Genomic DNA, 18,052 nt, shown 5'->3' with positions numbered 1-18,052 from the left:
AGCTTCCTCACCAAAAAAGGTCAAACAATATTCTGCTGTTTTTAAGGTTTTCCACACTAATACCTGCTAATACGAACTTCGCTCGTTTTATATAATCGGATCAGTGCAAATAAATATGACAAATTAGCACACATTTAAATATATTTGAAACCGTCTTATCCACATGTGCACATGAGATACTTAATCTTGGCAACATCTTTGATCTCATACTTGTCTACACCTACATATACACTTTTTCGGCAGGTTACTGAACGACGCAATGTCGGTACGCGACGACGAGGACATTCGCATTCTAGGTACCCTAACGTTTGCTGACGTCGTGGACAAACTGATCAAGATCAGCGTCAATCCTTTGGGGGCTATACTTGCGGATGCAGCTAGCAATGGCAGTGCAGGCTCTAACGGTTATGCATCTCACAACGGCGCGGCAAACTCGGCTAGACCTTTGCCGGCGGATTTGGTGCACAACTCTTGCCGACTATTGACTTCCATCGTATCAGAGATGGCTGCCCGTGTAATAGCCGAACGACCTTCAATGCTGGATGCATCTGGTGGACACCATGTCACCGCACTTAATCCACTAGTTACCCCATCTCGATTTCAACGGCTTCAACCTAATCGAAGCTGGAATACCGGTAACGGAAGTCCGGACGCGATATGCTTTTCCGTTGATCGAGCCGGCATCAGTATTGCGGGTGCTGTAATTTACGGAACATCCATTGCTAGCCACGATTGGGTGTACGAACTCGATCTACAGGACTTTACTGCGGCAGGACCGGCGACAGCAAACGAGCTGCAAGGTAAGATACTCAGTCGAAACGGAATTAAAACGAACACCTACGCAACTGTACAGGGACCGCGATAAAGGTGTCAGCTTAGAGCATAGTGCAGTTAGAAAACGAGGCAAAGTACTTGAAACTAAGACCCGGCGTTTGTGAACGGGATTTATATTTAAACATAAGTTATTTAAAAGCCCGAGGTTCGTGAAAGCATGCTACTATTTCTATTGCTATACTGTTCATTTTCTTTTTGTTTGCTTGCAAAAAGCAATTTTGGTAAATTCATTCAAAAGATAATGCTGCAAACGAAGTTTATAACCGAAGTAATGTGGCCAACTAACTCAATGAGTTCTAATCGTGCTATACAGTGGAACGGTGGACGTTGTTGGAGTCAGTTAGCGGCACCTTTGGGCCAGAGGACTGCACTGGCGAAATGTTCGAAATCAAGTTCGACCGAGCGGTACCCATTAAGAAGAATATCCGCTATGCCATACGACTGCGAAACCACGGCAGTAAAACCAATAACGGGGACTCTGGTGTCACCCAGGTTTGTTAAGGATTATTCTGTCATAATATTCAACATTTGTTAAAATTTAGTTATACCCTGTTCTGTAAAGACGTTATGGTGTGATGATGGTTGCAGATGATAAACGCTATATGGCCGAAAGTCTTGTGATCATGCCCGTTAAAAACAACCTTTACTGTGGTAGAAAAAGTGCACGAGTGTTTACCATAAACTCTTCTATATCGTGGCTTGAAAGCCCCTTATAACTATCCAGTAATATTTGAAAAAATGTTACTTACTGACACCAATCTTATGAGACTACAACGGCCAAAAATGGGGCTACATAGGCCACTAATTGTTTTTATGGGCCAAAGCCCAACACTTAGCAAAGTTGAAGAAATGTCTGTCTTCTGAGAAGCAGATATGGTCCTAGTTAGAAAAAAGTATGCCGCCTAAATATTTAGCGCCAGATGATCTAGGTCCATATAGCCTTTAAGAGAGTCATCGTGAAGATTAGTTTTACAAATCGTAATCTGCTTCTATTTTATTTTGGAAATTAGTAGAGAAATATTTCAGCAAGTGATAATAAGATAGCCCAAATAGTCTTCGGCACTAAATGTCTTGGAAGAAAATCCAGTAACTCGACTTGCTGTAAAACTTTGATCCCTATGATTCTTCGAAAAAATTTTCAAGTAATTTTAAAACAAATACTTCTTGCTAGAAAAATTGAACAGTTGATATAGTGTCGTGTTCATATAAACTCCGTATTTCTTTGTAGCTCTGTAGCCGCCATACCCATTATGTTATCATTCATTATGAAATATAATGTTCCCTAGCTAAAGTTAATTTTTTTTTTAAACTAGCTTTTGCAGTAATAGCATTAACTGCCAGTTTGTTCAAATAATGGGCGGCAACAATATCTGTAAGCAAGTTGTAGGAAGATTATATATATATATATATATGAAAGGCGCAGATTATCTCAAAAGGCAGTGAAGAAAAAATAGTGTTTCTTATTGGAAACTCTTTCAGGTGAAGGGTCCGGATAACACAGTGTTCACGTTTTCTGATTGTACATTAAGTTACAATGGAACGAATCATTCCCGAGGGCAGATACCTCAAATTCTCTATTTTAATACACCACAAGCAGCAACTGCATCCAGTAATACAAATGGACCTGACATCAGTGATAGCGTGCATAATGCAGCTCGTGATGCAGCCAGCATGACACTGACTATTAGCCAAACACTTGTCAACATTGCGCACGACTATATGAATAAGGTACCAATGCTTTACAGTTTAATGTTACCTCGGGCGCTATCTTATACTTTCCTTACAACAGAAAATTTAGATTGATTTCGATGTCTCCTTTTCTGCTGAATCGTCTTGATGGTCTAAGGAAAAATGGTCCACTGTTGTGTTATTGTGCGTATGTTTTTATATTGTTTTACAAGGCTGTTCAGGTGGGGACACTACAGGACACTGAAAGGCTTACGGCACTAGAGAGTACCAGCCTTGTATCGCTGTTGTTACCAGCCGTATTTTCTCAATTGGTGAAAATCGCATCGTCCGACACTTCGGCTGCTGTTCGAGTATTAAATCTTGTAAAGAAGTTGCTTGAGAACGTTGTTAAGATAAACAAAAAGCTTGAAAAGCACCGCGAAGTCGATTGTCAGCTCGACGAACGCTATTATGCTGTGGTCGAATCAGATCACCCGTACAAGCCAGCAACCATCTCCAGGTACCGACTCCAGTTTCCTAATGATGTCCAGTGGATGTCCCTCGAGTTCGATCCTAAATGTGGTACTGCACAGGCCGAGGACTATCTTCACGTCTACTGTGAAGCCATGAAAGACACAGGGGATCGTTCGGGAGACAAAGACAAAGATTTCGATTCTTATTGGCTTGTGCTTAAACGGTTTTTCGGAAGCGATAACTGGCCGACTGGCTCGATTGTATTGCCAGGCAATTCTCTCTTGTTCTCACTTGAGAGCGCGTCCGAGTATGCCAAAGATGACAAAAACAGTAACTTTGGATTCAGGTTAGTTAATGAAGAATACTGTGCGATTTCAAGGATTTCTTTTTCTGACTTTTTTTTCAAGTATTGCTTTCACGAGGCGTCAGTGTTCTAATATATATTCTAATATCATTGCAAATATCATTTTACCATAACACCATGGCATAGAATCGTACTTATTTGCGTAAAATCAACTCAACAAATCGTCCTTAACTTGAATTAACTAAAAACAAGAAAAAAGGTAAGCAATCACTAGTAACAACTAACGTTTTTTTTTTTACTGATCCTAGTAATAAGACTATTTTTTCATTTTAGATGCCAGGTAGTGGGTCACGGTAGTTCGGCAGTTCTGCCAAACAGCCTCGCGCACCTGGAGAAGGAGCTGGCCTATCTCGCGGGGGAGTGTTGCTCTACGTTGCTCTGTCCCGAACCAGTGTTCGTGCACGGTGGCGTCAAATTTGATTCAGTGGACGTAGAGTTGTTTCGAATATTTCCTCATGTCCTTGGCAGAGGTTTACCTCTGCAAAGGTGTCCTACGATTGAAGAAGCCCTTACGAGCACTGTGCCTATCGAAGCGGATTGTTTAGAAAAAGCTTTTTTAAAAGAATTTATTTCCACTAAACCCGCATCATCCGGAGCCAAATTAGCTATGTAAGTATTAAAACTCAAACAAAAAACCTTACAAGTTTTTACAGTACATTCGTTCGGTGCAAAAAGGATCTTTAAGACAAAACATATAGTAAATGACACGTCAGAAAAATAAAGTAGTGCTTTTCGTATTATTTAATAATTGGTTCTAGTAATAATAATAATATACTCTTTATGTCGGATGAATAAACAGGTATCTCCAACCTGAATCATTCGTTGACCCCCTCAAATGTGAGCTGCTGTATAACAGGGAAGAACTTCAACGAGGAATAACGTCGTCTGTAACCGTTATCGTCAAAGATCAGTATTCTAAACTATGTACCGTTCCAAATCTAAAAGTCGAGATCTTTGCCGTTCAGCTTAGCTGTGTAACGGCCACCATAGGACCTCCGGTACGCTATAAGGGTGATTCTGCCCTCGGTGGACTGCTCCCACCAACTGATGTACCCTACGAGGCCACGATTAAAGACAAGTTTATTTATCACGCCATTACTATAATGAAGGCGTATGAGAGGTACTCGTTCGAAGAGCTGCGTTTGATGTCACCGTTAAAACGTCAGGCTACGGAGAGTTTAATGGTGAGTCAAGTCGGAGATGTGTTTACAGCACACTGGACCCCATCGTACGTAGGACGTTATGAGCTCAAAGCGCTTGTCGATGGCTATCCGGTTCGAGGGCCTATTGAAAGTGATCCAGTAATTGAGGTTCGAGAATTACCCCAAGGGGCGACGTTGTCACAGCCGGCCCCTCAAGTTCGTAACAAACTCCAAACTTCGTCATCATTATCTAAAGTCAGAAAGTTCAACACTAAGGATTCGCAAGGCCTCCGTGTCAGAAGCGCTCCAACGCTTCAGGGAAGACAGATCGGAACTGTACCTCCTGGAGGATACATCACGTTCATCGATGCGGTATGTATTTTTCTATGTACGCGAGCCCCTTTCTATTAATAGCTATCATTTCTCTGAATAGATTTTATTCGTGCTTAACTTATTACTAAATTAATTAGCTCAATTAATTAGCTTCTTGCAGTTAACTATTCATCCGGAAGAAATGGTTGCTTTTCGACAAGCTCATCATGCAGGGTTTATGATGTTATTTGTCTGCATTTTATTCGAATTTCAGGTAGAAAATGATGATGGTCTTTGGCTTCGTTTGACACCTGAGTCTGCGCAGCAGCACTGCCGACGGCTGTCACCCTCTCAGGCACATGAGGCGTGGTGCATGCAGTACCATAACCACCTCGGCAAAACTTTACTCATCCCTGCTGAAGACAAAAGTAGCGCCGAGGACGGCAAGAATCACCATCACCACCACATCAATGGGATAAACGGGGGCCAAGAGAGTGTCAGGGAGCAATTTGTGCGTCGAGGACCAGGTACCTACCAGGTGATAAAAAGCGGTTCGTCTGGGCACAATATTCGATCGAGGGCATCCGTGCGTTCTGGTAATCCAATCGGTATGCTTGTCTTAGGGAATTACGTGACTGTTGTCGAGGATCTCGTAAACGCCGACGGCCTATGGCTGAGATTGTCCAGGGACTCAATGCAGCATTACTGTGCCACGGCCGACGGTGAGGCGTGGACACTCGCCCAGAGTACGGCTCTTGGGGGGGGAGGCTGCACGTTTCTGGTGTTAGAAGGTGAGGGTTCAGATGAGGCGCCCAGTGAGACCGAGGAAACGACAACGACAACCCGCGCTGAAAAGAATTCCGCAAACAATAGTAAAGGATTTGACTTTTCAGCCACGTCACAGGGCTTCTTCACCTTTGGCTCTGGAACTTCGGATCATGACGCTTGCTCATCGGGCTCGGTAAGCCCGTTTGTATTCGGCAGTCTATCGTCTACCCCGTCGACGTCGTTGCATACGTTAAACACCGTTAGCGAGATGGGTGGCGGACATGAACAGTCGGAGCCGGGAGCACGGGCGCCCCAGACGACACCACAGCCTCCAGCATCATCAATTGCATTATCACAAAATCACACTCCCGACGATCACTCAAAGACAGTGCTGCAGCGCTGGCTCAAGAATAACGAAGACCACATCGCTGAAGTGAAAGCTAGAGATCCTCCAGCTGAGTTGCAAGGGGTGTCTGTTAAAGAGCTCGTAAAAGCAATAGGAGAGAGTCGGGCCAATGGGAATGGTGCCACGCCACCGGCGACGCCCCCAAAGACGTCGCCAACCCCGAGACGAAGAGCAAGCTCGCCGCGTGCTGCTAAAATGTTTTCCGAACAACCGGCTACAGCGGGGCATCGCACGCCGCAGCCTGTATCACCGCAACTGGCCAAATGTCTTCAGGAGGATCTGGGTCTGGCACCGCTGGCAATCCAGCGCACTCCATCAACGAGTCCAAATCGATCGTCGACGTCGTCAGCGCCAAGCAGTAGTAATTCATCAATCACGGTAGCAACAGCCGTACGAAGTACCTCTAAAAGGATCAGCCCTATCGAAGCCTTGGCGCCATCTGTGGCGCAAGCTGTGAGAGCTGTTTTTGCCGCAGTTTTATGGTATGAGGGCTTGACACCTGAGGCGATTCGTGTTACTTCTTACATAACTGTCAACAGCAAGTCCAACCACACGGTGTCAATAGACGTAAGTTGCACGGAAAGTAGATAAGTATGACAATGTAATATCGTGCAGAATTGTCGTAATAGAAAAAGGCGTTGAAATAAGTGATTCTGGGCTTAACATTTACGAGTCCAACGCGCAGTGCACCACGAAAAAAAGCACTAACAACTATTGCAATTTTTATTGCTCAATTCAGTCCTCTAAAGGATGATTATTTGGCCAAGTTACAGTTTAGAGATTGTTATCCTAACAGAAGTGCCAAAATAACTTTGGGGCTCTCATCATGACAAGTCCATGTTTAGAGTTGTTAGAAAATTTTAGGTATGGTTAATTGTATGTTAATATGATAAACGCCAACCATAATAATCGATTTCAAAAGCTAAAGTTCAGAGCGTGGACTGAAAATATATTACAGGCCAAGGCATCTCAGGACCCTTGTACTACTCATCTACGGACGTTATGGAATAACGTTCTATCCAACTGTATGTTGGTTTTCAACTCGAAATCGTCGTCAGATATTAAAGATTTTGGAGCATCGCCATCGGATATATACCACAAGGGTATTGTAGAACCATAAAATTTGCATTAATGAATTGAAACAGATTGTGAACCTGAAATTGAAGTGGCAGAAATTTCGACGAGCGACTGGCTAGCAAAATCGAAGAGCATCACTTTTATGACAATTTATGAAGTATAGAGAAGCACATTTATGGGCATAAGAGTTTCGAATATACACAGCAAATGATCTAAGCGCAGTTATTTAATACGTGCATTTCCCTACAATGGGCCATTTAGATCGCCGACGACGTTCAGGGAATAAAAGCCGATTGTTGGTATCGACGGCTCCAAACATGTTCGGCAACGCAGCAGTCGCAGCCTCATCAATGGCATCTTCTATTATTGGAGACGGTCTGCCTTCCAACGGCGTCTGTGGCCGTACAGGAGAGTCCAGCGGAGGCACCGTCTCTCTCGCTGGTAGTTGCGACATGTGCGATATTACTGCCCATCCCTCTGTTACGCAGCACATGAAAGCTGCGCACCCCGGCTGTGGAGGTCCGTCCGGGGGAAAAGGATACAACAGCATTGGGAACTACTGTGGAGGTATGTAACTATAACTCAAAGTACATTTTTATGTTCTTGTATGCACGTACCACTAAGATCCTTGCATCGCTATTCAGCACGCTCTTGTTCACTTACAAACGTAGACGTGTGCAGACGTTTTCAAGAATCTAGCTTCCGATATTTGTTGGACTCACGCTAAACGCGCGTTTCTTTAACGTTATATGTTACCAATTAAGAAAGCTTACTAGAGTACATATATTCATATTTGTAACGGACACATTTTCCCACGATTGTTAATCACTAAACAAAAAACATTCCAGCCTGGAGCGGTAACTGCGGAGATGGGGGAACTGAAACCTCATGTTGGTATCTGTTATGCGAAGCCTGCCGGGCTCGATACAAGGCAAATGACGCGAAGAGACGGCAGAGTCAAAACACTTTGCTCAGCCATTGCTCCGGTGGGGTCCACAGTGGTAAGGGTCTTGGAAGAGAAATTCTCTCCCCCATTGATTCTTCCGAGAAGCAAAAAGTTGTCATGCAGGTGAGCTGAACGCATAAAAATGAATAAACGGTCAACGATATTACAGGCAGATAGATGCTAGTAAATGATATCGCATGCTTTACTGTTGTTTACACTGACTGCATATGCATTCGTTAAATAGTGCGTATGATTAAAGGCAAATGTCTTTCTATAATTTGGATTCGTTCATTTTAGAAAAGGATTTCCGCACTTAAACACAACCTATATTTCGGCATAATCGGACACATGACCATGTATTCCGGTACAGTAGGACTTTGATCAACAGCGATTTACCATAGAGATTCACACTAATGTGTGTTTGTGTATACATTGGTTCTCATTTGCAGAACGCTTTGTTTGTCTTAAGTCTATCTAGTCCATGGGATAACTGTGATACATCAAAGGGGACGCCAAATGTAACCGTTTCCAACACAAAAGTTGGATGCGCTCCAACAGAGGACGGCTCACCCGGTACTGCAAGCAATAACAGCGGAACAACTTCCAGTGCTACTAAGCATCCATTCAGTGTTGAAAACGAGTTTGAATTCGCTTCACTGGGGTCGTTGGGGGGAGTTGATGAAGAACAGGCGAGAGCAGATCGGACGGACAGTCAGCAGCTCATTGAACAGTTCGCCCACGGTAAATATCTACCCTAGTTCTTTAGACAACGAGCATTAATACTATTTAAGGCGACAGTGACGATTTTTATTTTCGCTGTAAAAGGGCTATATAACTATCGAATATTAATTGAGTTTGCCCACAGCGTCTTAGGTCGAGAATGGACAGAGTAATCAGCTAAGTACTCGTACTTATAAGGTATAAGATCTTTGCTCACTCGTAGTCGAAGATAAGAGAATAAATTTTTAGGATACTTCATTCTAAGGATACATTCTATATATAAATATACATTCTAAGAATGTATATTTTACACCTACACGAAATACAGGAACAGCTTAGTAAACTAACTATATTTATTATTTCTGTTGTTGCCACTTCATCTTGTTTAGACTACCTATCACAGGGCGCTGTAGCCGAACTGTTGTCGACGGAGCGTGCGCGTCATTCAATGCCACCGGTTGTAACGGCAAACAATCCATCTGCTGCCTCCACCCCTTTGGGACCGCGAACCTTTCATCGTTCTGTATCAATATCGATTTCTGACTGGCGACGGAACCGGCCCTCACCAGATTCAGGTCCCCCGCTAACCCTACTCAATGCCGAGTCACGTCTTGCTGCCCTTGCTACTGAGTCCTCAAGAATCCTGCCAATAGTCCAGTTTGTCACGATCTTCAATGCCGACCTTGATACTGTTCGATCAATTATGATCGAGGCTGTTCGCCGCCTAACGTGCCGTGTATATGCACTCCAGGCTCTTCGCTGGCTACTGCACAACGTATCACAAGCAACATGCCTGCACGATATTCTATGGTGCTTTGTTAGTTCATTAAGCACAAATAACGGTCCTTGTGCTAGCGGCGGGGCTGCCACTAGCAGTATCAGTAATTCTCTTAACGGAGGCGCTGGTGGACCCTCCGCGTCCTCTATGGCTGCGGCGGCGTCTGCTGCAGTCGTCCAAGCTGCGGCGCCTGGACAAGCAGGCCAGCAGCATTTCGTAGGCGCAAGTAGTGGCCCGATTGGTCCGGGTGTCTTGCAAATGCAGGACATTCATGGTGCAGCTGCTGCAGGACCAACTGTAGTGAAACCGGCAGCGGGGTTATTAGGACAGGCCGCCAACCGTGGACAGGACCGGGACAGGGACAAAGAAAAAGAGCGTGGCGACAGCAAGGATAAGGAAGACGAAGGAGTCTGTCTCTGCGATCATCCGCTGGAGAGTCTCGCCTTTGGTAGATGCAGAGATGTTACATTACCATAGTTGAAAGCATTCCTCTTGCTAGTTTTGTAATTGGTTCATTAAACGTTTTCCTGTAGTCCCATCATGCTTGTACTCGATCGTACTCAAACTCTCGAATATACGTCAACAATAGTGGCATATGTACAAGTATTCTTGAGGCTTACTTGAGTTCTATGGACCGACGAAAAAAGCAATTACAAATTAGAACGACTTCATGGGGCGAAACTTATGTTGATAGCCGTGTTGTCAAGTTAGCGTACAATCATGTGTCGTTCGGTCCACCTTCGGTTATATACATAGTTGAAAATATATGCATATATGAAATATGAAAATACGAGGCTTTATGACCTTCGTAAGTATTTTCTACTCATTTTCTAAGGACGTTGAATCTTCAATCTTTTTCCTTTTCTACATAAAATATGCACTGATCGAGCAGCAGTCAGCCAGCAAACTGCTCTGCCTCTGCAGACGGCATTCCACAATTTCCTCGAGTCCATTTCTCTTTTGATGGCGCATCTGCGAACACCGTCGCCCCTGCAACAAATGGCGGTTCGTTGCTGGTGCTTCCGGTTTTCCCCTCAAGATCATCTGTTCCTTCACTCGTCACAAGTTTTCTCTAACATTTCGAAGATTCTTAGCCACGCGGAAGAACAGCCCACGGCTAATCAACGGGTTAGTCTTGTTAAATAAATCAGTTCGTCAATTTGTATCATATTGCACGAATATTGATATTGCAATTGTAAAGGATTCGTTTTAATGACAGTGCTTTCGCACGGTAGCTACGAGTAGTCTCCGGACGTCGCCTTTCCAAATTGTTGTTTGTTTAATCATGTACTTGGTACTACTTCTGAGGTCTATTTTCTGTGTTTTATTGTTGCTTTGCTGAAAATTAGCTAATTTCTGGATATAAGTTCAGTTGTTTAATAGCATAAACTACAATGCAAAAGTGCTTAGATTACCTGATTATTTTTAGCAGCTAAAAGCTAGTATAAACGATTTCATTGTAGTGAGACGAGTTGTCCAGAAAGCTAACGTCCTCTGCTCTAATAATTGTGTGCTTTGAGTTTGTTCGCAGAGTCAAGATGATTCTCGAGGTGTTTCTATTCAACTTCTGAGAGATATCACCTCCCAGTATGAAGTAACCACATCTTCAAGGCAGGCGATGGTCAATTCGCTTGTGGACGGTTCGACTGAAACTTTCTGGGAGTCATCGGACGAGGACCGCAATAAAACCAAATTTATACAGGTCAAAGCGCTCGGTAGTGATGACGCACATTATGTGGCTATCCATATCGATAACACGAGGGACGTCCAAAATAGGGTCGGACATGTCAGTTTCAAGGTTAGTAGAGCAGTGAATTTGAAGCTAAACGGATAGGGACTTCAAACAGCTGTCTGGATGATCTGTACGGGTGTTCCGCTAATTAAACCGCAATATGCCATTCGTTCTAGGTTGGTGACGAGTCTTCTCTAACGATCGTGCGAACTGAAGAAGTAAGCAACACTTTTGCCGGTTGGGTGGGCGTCGAAACATCGGGAAAAAATGCAGCCGGTGCTCGAGTTGTTCGTGTCGAACTTAAAGGTCTTGATCAATCGTTGAGGATTCGACAATTAAAGGTTCTCGACAAGCCAGGTCCTATACCTGATAGCAAAGGTGAGCTCCATATAGAATTTATCTTTTTTCTTTGTTGGCCACCTATAAACCTTGATCTTGTACCTGAAGTAGTGCTTTTGAAGGTATCCACTGCAAATAAACATACCTGACCTTTGTACGAATTATACTGTGCGCTTTTATTCTAATAGACTTTTTCTCCATATCTATAAGTATAATTTGAAATATTAACGTATTAATACAACTGAACATCAAAACTACCCTCTCATTGTTGCCTAACATTTGCGATACGTTTGTCTTATAGGAATAACAACGCCCGAAGTAATTCAGCACGGAAACTGCGAGGCGGAAACACTCAAGGTGTTCCGTATTTTAACGTCACAAGTATTTGGAAAGTTGATCTCTGGAGGGGCAACCACATCGTCGTCAACGGACGGCAGCACTGATCTCAAAGAGCATATGGTTGGCATACTATTTAGTCGCAGCAATCTTACTCAGCTGCAACGACAGGTGTGCGCACATATCGTAGCTACGATCAAAAAAGAGACACAACGAGTACGTGATGACTGGGAGCTGTCCCTGTCAAGCAGCTCGGCATCCCAACTGGTCCCACAGTCGGACGCATACTGTTTCGAAATGTTATCGATGGTGCTAGCTCTTTCTGGCTCCTCTGTCGGCCGCGCATATCTAGCCCAGCAGGCTGGGCTTCTACGAGATTTGTTTTCATTGCTCCATACGGGATCAGCGCGAGTACAGCGGCAGGTGACATCCTTGCTGCGGCGAGTCCTCCCCGAGGTTTCCCCACAAGTGCTAGCTTCGATCCTTCAGGTGCCCAGTTTACCCACGGAGGACTACTCAATCATCGGCCTTGGTGGGGAAGAGGAGCAGCCGGAACCGCTCGATTTGCATCGGCCGGGCATTTTAGATGTTCTGCTAGCATGCATTGCCAAGGCAATTACAGTACAGATTAAGACAAAAGGCTCTGGTGGCCCCTCTCATATGGGGCCTGTTACATCTGGGCCTATGGATCAGGGATTAAAAAGACAAGCATCATCAGCGGTCAGTCTGGCGACGGCTATCCATCCAAAGGACAATGTAGGCAATCGCTGGTGGCTGCGTGGTTGCTCAACTAGAAAACATGCCCAGGTCATAATACAGCTAATCAGGGATATGTGCGCAGGTTTACTGACAGAGAGCTGGGCTTGCGTTGCCAAAAGCGCAATTGCTGAGAATATCATTCACTTGACGAGACTAGACAAACGCTTTCGGGCCAACCCGCAAGAGTGTATTAAGATACCCACATTGTGGTTATGTCTTGCTTCGCTCTGCGTCCTCGATAAGGAACATGTAGAACGGCTCTCATCGGGCCAATGGAATCGTAAAGGTAAGTTAAGGAGATTTTTGTTTCAATCTACCTTAGGATATCAGACGACGATGATCTTTTGAAAGCATTTCATTAATGGATAATAGGCACGCGCAGTTTTAGGGGACAACGATCATAACTGTGATGATGTCAAGTTAGGGGGATCCGTAAAGAGTGGAATTTCGACTGAAATTAAGCCATAACGCTTGGATGCTTCATTTGCTGTGTACTACAGATTCACAACAAGAAAAACCATTATGTGATAACCATGATGATGGCGAAACAACGGCTATTATCCAATGTAGTGACTGCGGGAATCTGTGCTGTGAGTGCGATCGATACCTTCATTTGAATCACCGCCGAACCCGGCATCATTCGCGGCAAGTGTTTAAGGAAGAGGAGGACGCCATCAAGGTCGACTTACATGAAGGCAAGTCTCAATACACTTGACATACATTTACAAACTTTTGTATGCACAGGAAATAAAAGTAAGGTTGAGTTTAAGACATGAAAATGTCGAAAGAAATATAAGAAAACTAAGACTGGGTCGAAAATTTCACCTCAATATGAAATCGAGCTCACCGGAAAAATGTCACTGTGGCCAGAATAAACCATCGGAAATATCTGCTAAAGTAAAATTTAAGCGCAATATAACGTTAACAATTAGTCGGTTTATAAAATACCTGGTAGTTACCTTTATCCCTCAATTCATCGTATTTTAATCGGATATTTGGAGAAGAGGGATTTAATGCAAAGATGAAAACAGTTATAAAATCACCTTGCAATTGTTTCCAAATAATGGTTAGATTTTTAGACGTTCTTAGATGTAGAATATAGATATCGGTACGGAGCATGATACTTCGGCAGTAGAAGTTCTGATTTCATATATACAAACGCATTTTCCTTTTAAGAAGCTTAGACAACTACGTCTCGTCTTCGTAGCGTAACTTCTTATATGATGCCATTGCGTTCAAAATCTTTCGATCCTTTCAAAAGGTGCTTTCCTCCAGTGCATACACTTATCTTTTGTCGTAGAAATATATTGAACATATGTTTGCTTGTATAGTTAAAGAAGTTCTGCATACTAATACAGTTAAGTAGCGACGGGTAGGCGGGGTCAGATTTCTTACTCGTTACCAAAAGCAAGCACTAAGTTCAGTGCTTTAATTGTGATTATTTTTATTTTTTTTTATGCTATTTATTATGCGTCCTACTTCCTTATTTCTATACACAAGCTTATCATAGAGTTACGTTTTTCCAATTATTAGAAACTCTTCTAAAATTTATGCAAAATTTTATGCTTTTTACTTCGGCTAAAATGATATTAAGGATTAAAAATTAGATTAAAGATTAAAAAAAGAAAAAGATTAGTTTAAAGCCAATGCTAGTAGCTTCTCTGCTGTTTCCTTTGAAGGCAACTCTGCAACAGAGAACCCTTCGTGATAGGGGCAGTGGCTATGAATATCAATCAAAGATCTTGCTTGGAGACGATATTAGGCGCGTCAATGCAGCAAGCAAAAAAGGGATCTTATAATAAAATTTTCTTGCAGCTCCCTCCAATACCCGATAAAAGTCGTGTGTACGATCCCAACTCAGCGAAGTTAGCTAGCTAATGTTGTCGTGACTGGCCGTTGGATACCACGCAGTGATAGAAAGACTGTTTCAGAAAGCCGATCTCTTCAGCATCGTTGTTCGAGGTTCGGTAAAAGGCGACAGGTACTGGGGATTACTCCAATCGGCACCATCACACCACCACTTAGCGTCCGTGTTCTTTGGATATCGCCTCTCCAAAAATGACCGGGGTGCTTCTTCCTTTTGGAAGAGTAGTTTGTCTAAAGATATAATATGAAACGACCAGCAAGCAAAAACGAGTACTAAGTCTAAAACAAGACTCCTCGCATATTAAGTCGGCTAGGCCCAAAAATGCTGGTTAAACGAGCCCCTTGAGTGAATTATTCGTGGGTTTCGAGTTTTGGCCCGAATGCGATCGAGTTGTCTAGCGTTTGGTTGCAAGAAAAAAGCTGACTGCGAGAAAGAAGTCTTTGCTGTACTGTCAAGAACAAATCTGACGTACACACGAAGTGCGACATAGTTTTGCCAAATCCGGATGGTAATTGCTTGTTATATATTCATAGTGTATAATCAGCTTCCGTCTAAAATTGAAAAAAATTGAAATTGATTTGAGGAAAGAAATATCAACGTGGTTATGGATTCGGACGGGGAAGGAAGATGAATTAAAATGGCAAAAAAGGACAGATTTTTGTTAGTGTGTATGATCTGTTTTTGTGCATCGTGAAATTGATGTGTTAGGTGGTTTAGAAAAAGGCTATTTTGGTAAACAAGTTTCAATCATGGCGCATCCGCCTAATCTATTCAATTTCTTTCAGGCTTTGCTTTTTACAAAGTATTGAGTGCAGATTAAGCGATAAAATTCTCGGACTTCTCAGTTAGTAATTATGGGGACACAAAATCGTCTAACGTAGTAATAAACTGAAATATGGCATCACCAAAAAAGAATGTCGAAATCCAGATGGGACCCCTGTGTCACACTTTTTATATGAGTTTCCTTTCTAAACAAGTCCAGCTAAGAATGAGTCCGGTGCAAACGTTATGCGGGACTTCTTGAATTAAATTTTGATGATCTTTGAGCAGGGTGTGGCCGGACGAAATTGTTTTGGCTAATCGCGTTAGCTGATTCCAATACACTGAAAGCGATGGTAGAATTCCGGGAGCAAAGTGCCGTTGGTGGAAACGCCGCAGTGGGTTCGTGCCGCTTTTGTAAAGCGCCCCTAACGTCATCGACGAACTCGGCTCTCGGAGCTCTTGGAGCATGCTCAAGTCCTGAATGTATCCAGAACGCACGGCGGGCCTGCACGAAACTTCATCCCTGTGGCCACTTCTGCGCGGGTGTTCTAAATGAGGAGAACTGTTTGCCCTGTCTTCATGGATGCCAGGTACGAAACGGAATACAAAATTAGAGAAAAGTTGATTATTTTCACTGTCATTACGAAGATCTCACTAACGCTATAGTGCTAAAGATTCTATTGTCTCGGGATTCCAAATATTACGGTTTGCAGCAAAAACTTGTTCCTTCATCAACACATGTACATATATATCAGTAAACTTAAAAAAGTAATATAGATTTCCTTTTATCCACCTTTAGCTGGTCCACTGAATGATGAACAGACCAAGCTAATGAATTTTCCGTAACTACTCGTAGAGAAATTCGTGAGGATTTGTAACCCGTATTGAATTTTGTGTATGAGTACCATGTTAACTTACACCAGCATTTACGTAAATAAAGAATTTGAGAAAAATATATGTGCATATATAAAGACGTATCGTAAGACTGACATAGAGCGAGGTATTATTTCAATATTTCAGCGAAAAGAACTTCGCCAGGACGCAGATGACATGTGCATGATCTGTTTCTCAGAGGCGCTTTGTTGCGCTCCCGTGATCATGTTAAAGTGCGGTCACATTTTCCACCGGCAGTGCACTGAAGATGTTATTGATCGCCGTTGGCCAGGACCTCGCATCACATTCAACTTTGCGCTTTGCCCAATTTGCAAGGTGAGAATTACATCTGCAACAGTTGCCCACAGTATGAAGATTCACTTTGACCCTGTCGCAAACTGAGGGAATTCTGCAAGAAACATTGTTAGCGTTAATAGAGACTTTTGCTGCGCGCTTTTTAAATAGCTGGTAGCTAAAATCGATAAAATACCGAAAATCATTAATATGATTGAATACGGTTATCACCGACTATTAGAAGGTGCGTTCTGTGGACTGAATCCTCTTCATAACACCCCTGTTTTTCAAGATAGGTTTTCCGTGAAAAATGGATATGGTTGGCTAATTGCTGATTCTCCAATTGTTAGCTACGACGCTGAACTGTAAGAACCATGACTGGAAACTTTGTCCGAAGAGAGATTTTGAAAGAGGAGTCGTATGATTCTTTCGAGTTGCCCATTAAAATTGTAACTAACGTAAAAGTTAAATGTAAAGTAATCGCATCTTATTAATATTATCGTTTTGTGAATGAAATTTTATTGCATTGAAGTTAACTAACAATAGGGAACTTCGCTGAAGATTAGACGATCGAGTTATAGAACTAGAGTCGCTAGAATTAAAAAGTGAATAGAATAGATAAAATCAATACAACTAAAAAAGGTATATAGAACAGAAGAGGTCAATTGAATTACAAAACGTTTTGGGTAGAGAGACGATCAATGGGAAAATGCTAATGTATTCAGACAATGCTTTTTTAGGCTCCTATCGAGCACACACTGCTCCGTGCGCTGCTCCAGCCCGTGTGGGAGTTGCGTGAGGACGTCCGACGAAAAGCTCTGATGCGTCTTGAATACGAGGGTCTGCAGGCCAACAAGACGCTCTCCCAACACGAGCGGGTCTCCTACGCCATGGAGCGATATGCATACTATGTTTGCTACAAATGCAAAAAGGTCAGTTAATTAGATAACAACTAACTATCGTATCATTAGTTTGTGTGAGTTTTAGCGCTGCCGAGTTGTAATTTTGAGATAAACTGCAATTTACATCAAATAGTACTTAAATGTGCTTAGGAAGTTTTATAGGTGTTACATAGTAAGGTATCGTCGTCCCACGGAGTTACTGCGTATACTTATACACCTTGAGCCGTGAAAAGATTTAATCTCATCTTTGGCATTGTCCGCAATAAATATTCTAGTATGTATAGAAAGCCATACATACAGATTGCATAACATTTCGGTAAATAGCCTGCAACATCTTTAAATAGATGAGCAGGTTAAATAAAAAGACCAGCTTCTAGAATAATGTTGGATGTAGTTCACATGAATATATTTGGTCAGATGAAAGCGTTTGAGAGTATTTCACAGGAATGCGTTTGGAATAAGAAGTTATATTTGATCACAATCTTTGATGGGTTACTTAGAGAGAAAAATTGATTGAATCTGCTTTAGATAGTGCATCAGATGTGCTTTTAGCGAAAGAGAAGCACAAAATATTTGCACAACAGTTATAGTACTCGTATTGTGGTACAAAAGGTATTGCCCTTCAAAAAGTACAGATAATTAATGAATGTCCGTGTATTATTGTAGATTACTAATATGTTTTTAAAGAACATTTATGTT

At 42.6% G+C, this 18,052-nt stretch overlaps 1 protein-coding gene across 3 annotated transcripts in view; it reads left to right on the top strand.

Moving 5' to 3' along the window:
• hiw (MYC binding protein highwire) overlaps positions 1 to 18,052 on the top strand; it is a 35,483-nt gene that overhangs the window by 14,752 nt on the left and 2,679 nt on the right. For all 3 annotated transcript variants that reach the window (XM_086985754.1, XM_022795719.2, XM_022795723.2), the window contains 20 exons: positions 244 to 800; positions 1,148 to 1,326; positions 2,314 to 2,562; positions 2,736 to 3,322; positions 3,614 to 3,949; positions 4,140 to 4,854; positions 5,069 to 6,535; positions 6,927 to 7,071; positions 7,307 to 7,612; positions 7,894 to 8,114; positions 8,441 to 8,732; positions 9,101 to 9,937; positions 10,382 to 10,617; positions 11,021 to 11,287; positions 11,398 to 11,599; positions 11,862 to 12,941; positions 13,156 to 13,350; positions 15,573 to 15,874; positions 16,305 to 16,493; positions 17,192 to 17,383. In XM_086985754.1, coding sequence (XP_086841880.1) covers positions 244 to 800; positions 1,148 to 1,326; positions 2,314 to 2,562; positions 2,736 to 3,322; positions 3,614 to 3,949; positions 4,140 to 4,854; positions 5,069 to 6,535; positions 6,927 to 7,071; positions 7,307 to 7,612; positions 7,894 to 8,114; positions 8,441 to 8,732; positions 9,101 to 9,937; positions 10,382 to 10,617; positions 11,021 to 11,287; positions 11,398 to 11,599; positions 11,862 to 12,941; positions 13,156 to 13,350; positions 15,573 to 15,874; positions 16,305 to 16,493; positions 17,192 to 17,383 — 8,554 coding nt within the window. The remainder of the gene's footprint in view (positions 1 to 243; positions 801 to 1,147; positions 1,327 to 2,313; positions 2,563 to 2,735; positions 3,323 to 3,613; positions 3,950 to 4,139; positions 4,855 to 5,068; positions 6,536 to 6,926; positions 7,072 to 7,306; positions 7,613 to 7,893; positions 8,115 to 8,440; positions 8,733 to 9,100; positions 9,938 to 10,381; positions 10,618 to 11,020; positions 11,288 to 11,397; positions 11,600 to 11,861; positions 12,942 to 13,155; positions 13,351 to 15,572; positions 15,875 to 16,304; positions 16,494 to 17,191; positions 17,384 to 18,052) is intronic.

Source organism: Varroa destructor, unplaced genomic scaffold (assembly GCF_002443255.2).
Source record: "Varroa destructor unplaced genomic scaffold, Vdes_3.0 BEIS01000003.1, whole genome shotgun sequence".
In the NCBI taxonomy this organism is placed as follows: domain Eukaryota; kingdom Metazoa; phylum Arthropoda; class Arachnida; order Mesostigmata; family Varroidae; genus Varroa; species Varroa destructor.
Note: the sequence above shows the minus strand (reverse complement) of the source record. Positions and strands in the feature narration are given on the sequence as shown.